The 13,059-nt window shown below is 39.1% G+C and overlaps 1 protein-coding gene across 8 annotated transcripts in view; it reads right to left on the bottom strand.

Moving 5' to 3' along the window:
* The window catches only part of SH3KBP1 (SH3 domain containing kinase binding protein 1), a 223,755-nt gene that overhangs the window by 94,056 nt on the left and 116,640 nt on the right, over nucleotides 1-13,059 (bottom strand). For 7 of the 8 annotated variants that reach the window (XR_004355261.1, XM_032679340.1, XM_032679339.1 and 4 more), the window contains one exon: nucleotides 9,312-9,386. The exons of the other annotated variant lie outside the window; for it this stretch is intronic. Coding sequence is in view for 6 of the 7 variants with exons in the window: in XM_032679340.1 (XP_032535231.1) it covers nucleotides 9,312-9,386 (75 nt within the window). In the remaining variant the exon portion in view is untranslated. The remainder of the gene's footprint in view (nucleotides 1-9,311; nucleotides 9,387-13,059) is intronic. 8 annotated transcript variants of the gene reach the window in all.

Below are 13,059 nucleotides of genomic sequence, written 5' to 3'. Positions count from 1 at the left end.
CCTGCAAATTCTGTGCACTACTTCTATTCCAGACCTCAGGAAAGCAGTAACCAGGGAATTCAAACATTCACTGCGATCCTGCTCTGTGCTGTGGTTGGCAGAAGGGGCGTGATCATCCACAGCAGAGTCGTTCTACAATGTTTCCAGCAAAAGCACTCAGAGATGCAAGGGTTAATTAAGCCAGAGAAGTATAAATCTCTTTGGGCAATATGGCAAAGTCACTGCCCTTTTCTTATTCCCTCACCTTGCTGTGACTTAGGTAGAAGCTGTACATTCTACTAGCTGGACCCTCCCCAGCTTTGCAAAATATCAGTGACTAGGGCCCTGGCTGAGAGAGAGGCCAGAACTAACTTTATTTACCACTTTTAAATGCCAAGGGAATGGTCAGCAATTGACTATACTGAGTTCCAAATAATTTTTTCTGAGTATAAAACATCCACAGCTCAAAAAACTCAAATTGTAGTGATCATCATCTTTTTGCTGAACAAAAAATCTTGATATGGGATAGCAAAATTACGCTCCAGCAAAAGTTCCTTCTGCCATCCTTCCCAAAATCTCCTTTAACTACTATGTGACAGAGGGAAGGAGAAGTGCAAAGACCTCCCTCCACAAGTAACTAGCAGAATCCATGACTGCTCTTAGCCACTGCTGAAATGAACAGAAAAGCTATCTTTAAAACAGGTAATTATAACAGGGTTTTTGCATCCCTAATTGTGGGAGAAGAGGATTTGGAACTTGGCCAGTGGATGAAATTAAAATATGGAAGTAGTTATGAGAATTACTCAACAGGTCTCACATGGACTTCCAGATCTTTGAAGTCTGCATGAAAGAAAGATCAAAAACCTCAAGGGGCTCTAATAAGAATAAAGCTTTTGTTTCTTTCTGGGCCATCACTTCTTCATTATGGCATCTTCAGCTTTTATGACCATTCTTCTGTGATGAGACATCACACCTTGTATCAGAAGCCTCACCTCAGGCTTAAAACAGATTTCCCAAGCATCACCCATCTGTGCTTGATGACAGTCCAAGAGCCATTTCATTCTCTATGCTGCCACAGAGCTCTGTCTCAGTATACAGTCCTCCTAATGAAAGCAACACTGCATTTCTTTTTCTTCTTTTTTTTTTGTTTCTTTTTTCTTTTAATGAGGACAGAACGGATTGAAGCAAGGCCTGTCCAAACTAAACTGCATTTGAGTGGTCAGACACAAAGCTCCTTCAGAGTTAAAAGAGTTCTTCCTGATCAACTGAGAAAATGACCCGATTTATTATTTTTTGACTGACAGAAACTGAGGAATACTCTGTACTTAAACAAATAAATCAGTAAGAATAAAAGCCGTGGCTTTTACAAGAACTAGTCTGCTCTCGCTGTTATCCCAACATGGCTGAGGTCTAGAGACAAAGGTGAAAGAAGAGGTGAACTATATGCAGTGGAAACTGAGAACAAATCAGATAAAGATCTGCAATAACATTAACAAAGAATAATGCAGTGTTTAAGTACAAAACAGTCCTGCAGAAAATAGCCTAACATGCTCTTACTATTAAAGACATGCTAAGGAGACTCTCTTACTTTCCTCCCGAGGAACATGAGATATACAACTCTGATTTGCAGGCAAGCATTTGCAACACTATGTTCACCCTTGCCTGAAAAATTGTCTCCTCATATATTCTTTTTCATTGGGTTGTTCCCTGATATACATAAAGAAAAAGAGAGAGAGAGGGAGAAAGAAAGAGAGAGGGGGAGAGAGAGAGATATCTCAGCATGTATGTGTCATCAATACTCTGAGTTCAATCCTGCCAAGTGCAGCTGCACTGGCCTCCCCAGCCCTATCTATGCAAGGAAGAGATGGCTGATGGCTCAGGTGATCTCTCCTCTTAAGAACCGAAGAATGTCACTCTTCCAATCACACTTATCTTGTTTAGCTTTTCACGGACTTTTATGACACTACTGCAAACAGCTTAGTAGGAGAATATATCTAGATGGACAGTTTCTCCAAAAGACAAATGTAGCCCATGGATAGAGAGCTGGGATCTAAGCAAGAACCTGAGCAACACAGACTGTCAGATTATGAATTTTAAAGATGAAATTTTCTTCATGAAGAGCTACAGCTAGCAGGGGAGTCAGGTTGCTAAATGAACATTAGAAGCTGAGATCATTTCAGTTGTCACAGTGTGGTGACCAGCACAGCTACACAGCCTGAAACAGCTGTGGTCTACCACAGTGATGGACTTGAGCACCAAGGTAAGCCAGCAGCTCAGCAAACTGCTACCCTCAGAACCCTCAGAAAACTTGAGTTTTCTTCTCTTTAAAGCCCAGTTATTAAATACTTCAAATACAGCCAGTATAGGATAAAAGCTACAGTTGCCAGGCCTCTCACTATTTTTTGTTACCTTTTTTTTTTTTAACAGGAACTTCTCTAGAATCTGTCACCTCTCTGTCAGCATTTGGAGAGCTGACACCGATAAGGTGCTCACTAATGTGCCTACTATGACGTCAGGCTTAATAGCAGGAAATTTTTTCAGATCTTTAATACTTCTCAGGACATAAGTCTTTTAGGGGTATCACTCCCCTTTTCTATCTCTGTAAGCAAAAACACTGTTCTTTCACCTAGATTTACTGATGCTGAATCATCTACAGCACCACAAGGTAGAGCTCAAATCTAAGTACTGAGTGCACTTTTCTAGCAAGTTCTGAACAAGGGCAGCATCACCAGCAAGAAGTTAAAATTCCCAGGGCCCAACTGTTCCCAGCTTTTGGCTGGGCTAAGATAAGGGACTACTGACATAGGCTATTCAAAAATGCTCAGAGCTCTGATTCTTTGTTGATTCATGCTCCTTACAAATGCAAGCTAATTTAGTATTCATGAAAATTAAATTCTCTCAACACTGTCTGGAGGAATTTCGCACTTCACACACATTTTCTCCTCTATGAGTATATAAGAGAGATTCGTTTTCTCAAGACATTTCAAACACACCACACTCCTGCTATAGCAGTTACAGGTCTTTTGAGAGCAACATTCTGAAATGTACCAAAACAGATTACCTCAAAGAGGGATTAAAAAGAGACCACAATATCAGACTTAATTCACCAATGGCCTCTCAGAGTTGTGCTGGCATCAAACCAAGATTCTAAATCAGAAAGATAGTTCGGGATGATAAAGGGCTGTGTAAACTAAAGCTGTTAAAACAAAAATAAACAGCTGTGATAAAATTAACTCCATTCAAAGCAGGAAACAAATAGTTTCTAAACAGCTTAAAATGGCAGGGACAAAAAAAGGGGAATCCATTGTAAGTTTACAGAGCTTTCTATTTTGAGCTATTATTTGGCAATTTAATTTTTATTCTTTATTCTGGATTGTTCTCTCCACCAACGATTTGTGGTCCTGGGCAAACGGACCAGGATGGACCACTGCCCTAGTTAGAGCAGCCGGGACCATCACTGTGTGGGCGTAACCCAAACTGTGTATTCTACACCCTCTATGTCATTTCCCAGGAACATTTGCAGTAGCTGCCCAGAGCACATCTGACCCCCCAGGCTATAATCTGGGTGTTAAGAAGCCTGTGAGATAGGAGGACGTTCCTATCCTCACACCAATGACTCCGGTGTGATAACTCCCCTCTGGGGAGCCATTAGCACCTCCACACCCGGCCTGAGGAGTCATGGCTGCTAATGAGCCACCAAGGATTCCAAAAATATCTCACGACTCACAATCACCCACTGTGGAACTCCCCACCCTGGGGGAGGTACTGGGCATTCCCGCTCGAACCTGAGTGTGTATAATCTTGGGGTCTTGGGACTTCTGGGCCTGTTTGTTGGATCCAGAGGAGGACCAGAACCTCAACCGGACTGCGACCACCACTCTTGACCAGACTGAGACCAGTGCTCTCACCGATAGGTTTTCCTTTCCTTTTACTTTGGACTCAGGGGGACCATGTGGGGCTCAGCATAGAGGCCAAAGAACACCATTCTGTTTGTGCCCCAGGGTGCTGGGTTATACATCTGGGGGATGTGGATTAAACCCAATTGTTTGTCCATATAATTGTATTTATTGTATTATTTTTGGGACCCCTGGTGGTCTAGTGGTTAGGATGCAGCACTCTCACCGCTGCGGCCCGGGTTTGATTCCTGGTCAGGGAAACTCCCCCGGGCAGATGGAGCTCGTCAGCCCTGTAAGGCCGTCCATCTAAGAGAAGGTCACTCTAAACAAACCTACATCCTGAGGACCTCGCTGCTACTGTCCAAGCTCGCTCGGCCCCGGCAGATGAACCTTAGGATTAAAGGGTGGGCTCAGTTCAGCGCACACTGTGTCTCACCTAAAAAATCCACTGTGCAGGCTCGAAGGGTAAAGACCTTTCCCAAATCTTCGTTTGCAAAGACTGGCCATACATTGTATTATTTTTATTAAATTGTAACCCTGACTTATAATCTCTTTTGAGTTGGGTTCATTTCTCCTGCCGGTTTACCTTTAAACCAGCACAACCACTGACAAAGTATAAGCCAATGATGCTCTGCCCTCTAAGCACTTCCCTGCTTGCTCTGTTAAGTGATGGAAAGGTCAGCTGTTCAGAGGCACACACCTGAGACAATGCAAAGGATCTCCTGATTTGGTCTGGCAGCCAGAGAGAAATGCTGTCAGCTGTGTATAATAGAACAAAGAACTTTGTAAACGAAGCTTATTGGGTTTTTTGCCTTTTATGGAAGGGAAGGAAGGTAAGGGGAAATACGTCCTTTCCTTCTATTTAGAAAATGATAGCATGGAATGCTCGGGTGACCGATCTGAATTGACAAAGGTGGTGAAGTTATACATGGTAATTGCAGTAGATGAGACAGGAACTGTCCTTCTTCCTTTTCCCCCACATACTGGCCAAGACAGAATGAGTACACACAGCCTATAAGGTATTTTTCTTGAGCTTGCTCAAGAAAATCCCCAACAATATTCCAGTGTCATTAAAAAATCAAAACCAGAAAATGAAATTGGATTTGAAACATTACTGTAGAAGAAAGACATGTCGATTCTTCAAAGTTTAAAGGTTAATAAATTCATGCTTTCAAAAAACAAATGTATGCTTCTTTACCAGGAGTGGTTATACATGTACAAATTGCTGAGGCAGATTATCTCAATATTAGTCATTATTTGTTATTCTCAGTCATATTCCTTGAAAAAACATAACTGCGTCAGCTAAATATTTTGTCATTTGCTTTCAGCGTGTTCATTTTCCTTTGCACAACAGTTCTTGCCACATAAGTAACAGCCTCAAGACTTTTATGCTTGCACAGGTAATCATGCAGGGAAAAGGGGAGTGGTGTCCAGCACCACGCAGCAGCATGCATTAAGGGCCACGCAGCGCAAGCATCTTCTGCAGCAGGAACACAGAGCCATCAGTACGGGAGCTGGTGGCTTCACCTCATCCCCAGCCACCTCCCCGAGTACTGGAAGAGCAAATAGGAACAACCACTCATTCAGGAGTTCTACAATTCTACCATTGTTGTCTTCATTTTTGAACCACTTTTTTCACCACCCTCACTAAGTACAGGAACCTGTCATTACACATGAAAGGACAGTGACCACAGGTGATAGGATTCTTTACCGGCCACTCACCAAACACCAGTCTTTGGTGAGACTCATGAAAAATTGGTAATGGGAATCAAAATCAACAGAAGGACTTAATGTGGTTCACCCCAGTCAATATAATGCTTCCACACACCACCCCGAATCCCTTGCCATCTGTACATTCATTCTCCAGAAAACAGGATGCTTAATTTTAATAACAAAAATTTCCCTCACCCGATTTTATCATTGTTCTTTCTCAGATGTTATTTTTCATTGTAGTAGCTGTGTATTTGATATATGCTCTTCTTTGCAAGCAAGTTGTAAAGAAGCTGAGGTGGAACACAAAATTGTAACTGCCCTCTTTTCAGAACTGTTAAAATCCACATTTGGGTTTCTCATTTAACTCTGCTCACATTCAGACACTCCTAAATGGGGTTTATAACATCCTAAGTACATAAATCATACTGATTTATCAGAAGTCTGACCAGCCATAATTCTGCAAGGATTAAGGGGAGGGTAAAAAAAAAAGGAGGAAAAAAAGTGGTGGAGCAAAAGAAAACACAAAACACAATTAAGGTTACTCACGAATACTTCTGTTTCAACGATCCTGTCTCATCTTCTTCCATTATATCTAATATCTATTACTGACAGCATTGTGGATCCACATATAAGGAAAGAGAGGCAAATATTTGTCAAATCAAGCATTTTATCTGAACTGTTCCTCAGTTATTGCATCTTTGAAGAAAAAGAAAGTAAAGAAGCAAGAAAGAGAAAGTAAATCAGTAAAAACAAAAAAATTAGAAATCCAAGAAGCGTTTTTCGTGGAGGTGCAAGAAAGTTGCAGGATGAAAGAAAAGAGGGCTGTGATCAACAAAATGACAAGTAAGGAATTTTTTAATTGCTGAGTGTCTCTCTTCACCCAGCATATGCAGTAGCAAAGATTTTCTGACAGCAGGTTGATAAGCAGAATGCCAAGGAGCTGGAATTGTTGCTGAGCAGAGCCTGCCATACCTAATGACCAAAAAGCCATGTCAGCATATGAAGGCAAGGCTGGGGGTTTATGCAGCAGACAATCTTGTGTATCCCAGTGAAGGTATCTCTAGAAGCAGCTACACACTAATTGAACAGCTACTACAGGCCTTTGTTAAGTAAGAAAATTTCTTTTAAACAGAGCAGTTGGGAAATGGCTTTCAAAATAAACATATTTAGCACTAAGCATGTGTTTGTAAAGTAAAAGCTCTAAGCTTGATTCAAAAGCTGAGCAACGCTTCATGCAGTGTGACACAAGTGAATTCAAGCACCCTTTGGCATAACTAATCTGAAGTTATGAATTGACTTGAGCTTAATTTACGGAGAAATCAGAAAGCTGAAATTAAAACAGCTATGGGTTGTTTTAAACAGACATCCCTAAATGAAAATAATTCTGTTGAACGTCTCCAAATGGTTTTCACTGGAGACATAAGCACATGGATATTTGCCTAAAAGTATGGACCACAGAGCAGATATGAAATGGAAGGACCTGGTCACATCATCAGTCGGGATGTGTTCTTCCAGCTCAGGAAGAACACGATGAGTATGCAGGAAGTGAGCTGTCAACAGACAGAGCAGGAAGAATAAGGAACCCTCCTTTTCTATATTAGTTTAGGAGAGAACATCTCTAATAGTAACAACAGTGCCAACCCTTATTTTGTCTAAAACTTCCAGATTGACTTCCTGATGACCTGATTTTGAGTATTGCCCACTCCTCAGTCCCAGTTCCAACCCAGTAAGCAACAAACAGGCCACAAGTGTATCTGGATATCTGGCCTTCTGAGATGCAGTTTTATGGAGAAAGCAACATACCTCTGCAGCATGAAAAAACATGCGACTCTCAACCAAATGCTAAGGAAGGTAGTATAAACAAGATATCTTTTATCATCTAAACAAAGCTTAGACGGGTGTGTGCCCCGAGTAATGTGAGACAATCTACTGTGAGTTAAGCTGTCTTGCAGCTGGTTATCAAGTATTCCTGTAGACACCTATCCAATCCTGCAATCCAAAATCAATTTGATGAAATTTATTTTCTGTGACATGGCACAACCATGGGCTGCTATTATTAACAAGGAGAACTAAATGCAGAGCTCTAGCACAACTGGAAAGGTGACTGAATTCCTCCTGACCACTCATACTCACCCTAAATTACTTAAGAAAAGGGGAAGGGTGATTTGACTCTTAATGAAAAATTTGCTGGGCATGGAGAGCAGGTTTCTGGAAAACTTTGAAAGGTAATCCCCAGGAAGATTGTGAAATTAAAGGCTTCAAAGGCAGACCCTGTATCTGACTTGAAGCTTGATCCTAAAGTCAGAAGTCAAGCATATTGGAGATTTACTTCGAAAATTCTTATTATACTCATCAGACAGGTGGATTAGAGAACCTGATGGTCTAGGAACTCTGCAAAAAGCATGAAATTTGAGTGATTCATAAACAGTCATGAAGACTATAAGGTGAGAAACAGCAAAAAAATCTGAAGACCACCAGCCACATGGTCTGCTCCAGCCAGGGCAAGAGCTTGGTTGGAAGCTTGAGAAGAGCTGCAAAATGAATTCTAGTAGACAGGGAGATAATTATCTATGAGGAAATAATGAGAGTTGCATGCAATCACAAAGATTTTTGTTCAAAAAAATAAAAGATCAGGTTTTGTTAAAAGAAAAAAAAGGTGTAAGCGCAAATATCAGAATAGAATAATATCACAACTGCTTCATCCTTTGCAGTGGATGTGCATAAGCTCTCAGAGGTACGAGAACAAACACTCCCACCCAGAAAGGAGAAAGAAGGGTAGCACAGCTTGGATCTTCTCAAGAGAAAGCTTTCTGGGACAAAAGCAGATGCCACAGCCAGCACAAAATCCTGCTCACTGGAAGACAGAACCGAACACTTTGTACTTAGTCACGCTGAATGTGACTCAGTAGGATCTCTTCCTGTTAGATTTTTCAACGAGGAAGCAGCTGGAAGGACAGATTTCTGTCTTCCTTGCTTCCTCTGTCTTGCATCTGATCTAACCATCCTCTCTTTTTCTGTATTAATAGGGCAGTAAAAGCACATTAATAGCAAGATGTGCCCTTCTTCTAAAATGCAGAAGGCAAAAACCTGAATGTGAAATGAAAATATCTTTTACTCTCCTTGGCAGAAAAAATGTCTCAGCCAAAATGCTGTGAGTAATAACTGTCAAAGACAGAATGCCAAATGAAGAGCATGCAGTAAATTAAAAACTAAAAAAAAAAACCAACAAAACAAACAAAAAACCCCAACAAAACCCTAAACAAATCAAACCCCACAATGTCCTTTAAGAAAAGCAAAGCATATTTTATGAATTCAGCAATCACAATGGCAACTTTATTTTTAGAGCAGAAGAACTTTTAATTCAAAGACTGGTGGTTATTACCAACAGTCTTCTTGTTTCAGGTGGCAAAAGGGATGGGACTAAATGTCCTTAATTTCAATCCACAGCTGAGATTCAAACACCCAATGTAATTCACGCTTTACTGTGGGCTTACACACATACATTATACAGACACAGAACATACACATGCACAGAAGGAACAGGTGCATTCTCATTGCATTAAGGCAATTCATCAGCAGCAAACTGACTTCAGCTTACAGACAGATATATATGCATGTAGAGTAGCCGTAAGTGAGTAGCAGTGGCACATTTTACAAGTGTAGATAAATCAAACAAGTACAGAGGACTAAAGCTACTGCTTGTTGATTTTGAAACACACTCACTGTTATAACGTCTGTAGCTGTCAATCTTTGCCGGTACCACTCTGTACAGAATTGTCCCTTCAAAGGCAGATTTTCCTGACAGCAGGTAAGAGAAGGAAAGACGAAAAAAAAAGAGAAGGGGCAGGGTGGGGGTAAGGAGATCGAATGGTGGTAAAAAGAAGGGAAAGGAAGACGTTTTAATCTGTATTTTCAATCACTAACATTTTTAAAGCCTCATTAGCAAAACAACGAGAATACTAACAAAAGTATCTGATTGTACATGAAGTTAAAGTATTCTTACTGCATGTATGTCAGATAAAATAATCTCATAATTTTGCTAAAGCTGTTCTTTACAGTGTCCAACAGAATGCATTTTTCTTAGGTTTTGTCTGTTGTCCATCAAGTTGTGAGTCTTGCATATAAAATTATTTGTCTGTTTTATGCAGTCTCCTCAAAAAGCACAGAGGAATCCTGAAAAAATATCATTACTGCACTGCAATGATGTACTCACAGTGGCTCAACATTCCTGATGCAGATGCACTGCACTTGAACAAGCACAGCTGACATCCAAACAGGGCAATGAAATACTCACATTTCTCTAGTTTACCAGGATGCTGTGAGCATCAGAAATACTGACTCTTTCCAAGATGACTTATTAGAAATATTTTGTAGAGGGGAGAACAGTTTTTGTACATGGTCTTAAGCAATGCCTACTGAAAGGGATAGGAGACTAAAACCTGAATAAATCAGGTTTTCACCAACAGCTTAATCAGGTGTTTGACTTGGCACATATTAACAAAAATAATAAAATACTAAAATTTAAAGAGAAAACAGCAAAACAACAAAAAAGAAATCCTACTTCCCATCTTATATATTTAAGATAACATTTTTATAACAAAAACTATTAATTTCTTATTGAGTGGGTTTTGGGGTTTTTTTCATTGCTAGTGAGATAACTCATGCTCTGATATTTATTAAAACAAAATTCAAGTGAAAGGAATAAGCAGCTGAGATATTTTGTGTGTTGGGGTTTTTTTTAAAGACGAGGTACCCAGGCAAGCCCAAAATTATACCAACGCCAGCTTGTTGCCAATCTCCCCTACATTACCAGCAAGAAAATTAATGTCTTCAGTAAAATTTTATTGCAAAATAGCCAGTATATGGGAATTGTCCCAAGATAGAATCACACCCATTTTGGTACCAAAATGTGTATTTTTTTTTCTCCTCTATATCATTCTGTTGGACTTTCACAAAAGAAAAAGCTATACTCATTTATGTATTATAAAAAGCTGTTCCTTTGTTTTGTTCTTGCAGTTTAATTAATAACGAAAGGTTTTCATTTTTACATGATGAAAGTAAATGAAGTAAAAAAGCCACAAATCCATCTTTTCACTTTGTTTTTACAAGATACTGTTAAAAGAATATTATTAAAACAGTCAAACAACAATAAACCCATTGCTAAGAGAAATGTAGGTTAAGTTTCATGACACTGTGGAGAGCCAAAGAGACAATAATGGAAATCTAAAGTTTTAAGAACTCAGAATAGAGGAGGTTGTCTGACTAAAGCATCAGCTGATGAGTCTGTCATCAGTTCTAACTCTTCTCAGTGGCCATCACTAACAGGTTCTAAAATTAGTTGATATGTACCATGAGGCCTGGCTGTACCTGAACAAACATATACAAGAGATAACAAGATATAAAAGGCCACCTTTAAATGCTGTCATGACATTGTCATGGACATGTTAAATGCTTTTTGAAATAACCTCCTTAATAATTAATTGTGATTATTTCAAATAGAATTTATTTGACTACATGTCATTTTGTTGCTTCTCGACAGGCTGCAATGACAACAAATGATATTGAAAACAGTCTTAAAATTAATACTAGATCTCTGAGAAATCTAGAAAATGATCTTATCATTCATGTATCTATTTAATATAGTAATAAAATTATAATGTATACTTCTGTTCATGCTGTAACTGTTGGTCAAAGAAAAACAACATTTTAATTTAAGAGCATGCTTTAAAAAACAAGGAACTGCTGTTTACTCTAAGAGTACCTGATCATGTCCATACTTACATCACAAAACATGCCTTTGAGGACAAAAAAATTTGGCAGTCACTTTACAGCTGGGATAAATACTTTAAAATCAAACAAGCCAACCTTCAAATATTTGGATCTTGTAACAGGCTTGCTTTCCAATCTGCTGAGCACTTACTATCTGAGGGAAGGCACAGGTTCCCAACCCTTCCAAGTTAAGGGGAAAGTTAAGTTCCACTGCCAGGATTCAGAAATATTTGGGCACTTCCAAATTAGCCTCAAGCATTTTCAAAATAGGAAATTTTTGCTCTGAAGGAACTTCTGAGGTTACTCTATGGCAGAGCATGAAAAGAAACCAAGATAATTTCTTCTGGCCATTTACTCTGATCTGCCACAAAATTTACATGAACACAACAAGACTAATAAAATCAAACAACATTCTCCCCATTTGGCCTGGTGTAGATATAGCCAAGCTATATATTTTTTCTCTTCCACATTTCTGTGCAGAACCTCAGTGACTGCCCAAGGTTCAATATGTTGGTATAGCCCCTCGCACCTGAGTGCCATAATCTAGAATTTCTATTCAAATCCTGTGATACAGATATATTCAAACAAGGTTTCCAGAGAAACAAAAAGGATTTATTGCAGATTTGAAGTGCTGTCATGTCTTGTGATCCATGGAGGAAGGAGATGATCTAGAGGCATGAATATACACCCTTTTGAGATGTTACCCAGAGCATTTCGACAGTAATACTAACCCGATGCTCAAATCTTTCAGGGTTTACTTGTTCATTTTTTATTTTACCATGTTTTCAGAATAAGCACAGATACTTGGAATGAGATTATCATTCCTAGTCAGTTGCATAAACTCATTGAAATTCTTGCAATCTCATTATGGAGATTTTCAAATCCAGATAGTCAGTGTATCTGAACTGAGCCTCATGAAGCACCATGTGGTAGAGAGCAACACCTGTATCAATTATATAAACCATACAGAAAGAACTGAGTTGATGCATAGTTCCCATAATTCTTCTAAGGCAATGTAATTATTAAATCTGTGGTTTTACTTGAAGAAAAATAAGTAAAAAAGCATTAAAATCCCCATAATAATCTCAAAATTCCGATAGTCCCAGTCTCTCTTTCAGGTTTATAGTATTCTTCTGTTTTATAGGTGTATCGAATAGCTCCTAATAACACATCATCTTACTTACCCATAAAGTACCTCCAAAGAATTAAATTAAATACAAGAAAGACGAAAATCCATCTCTCAAGTGTAATTACCTTCAGTTTATTTAAAGAGACAAAACTGTGTTACTGCTATCTTCTCCATACAAGTATCACAGCTTTGGATTCCACTGGCAGTTGGAACCAGCACACAAAACTGAGTTTGAACAAAGCATGTGCCATAATGGATATCAAGAGCTAATGCTTTGTGGCTGCTCTGGCACACTCCAATGTATGTTTTGTTAAAAGCCACTTTAGAGATGTTTATTATAAACTAAATATTACTTTATAGTGGAACATTCATTCATTCATGTAGATAGAACTGGGGTATTCCTTCCTGAACAGTATCACCTACTTTGTTCATTTATTTAGTACCAAACACTACAGACTCCAGAGCTGGAACTACATCTACACAATTAGTTCTTCCAAGACTCAGTGTATTTATAACGAACATAATTCATGACAGCATATACAGGTTATAGAAACAGTTTGCAATCTCACTGAA

The sequence above is a fragment of the Chiroxiphia lanceolata genome, chromosome 2, assembly GCF_009829145.1.
Source record: "Chiroxiphia lanceolata isolate bChiLan1 chromosome 2, bChiLan1.pri, whole genome shotgun sequence".
NCBI classification, from domain to species: domain Eukaryota; kingdom Metazoa; phylum Chordata; class Aves; order Passeriformes; family Pipridae; genus Chiroxiphia; species Chiroxiphia lanceolata.
This window is presented reverse-complemented; position numbering and strand designations above follow the sequence as displayed.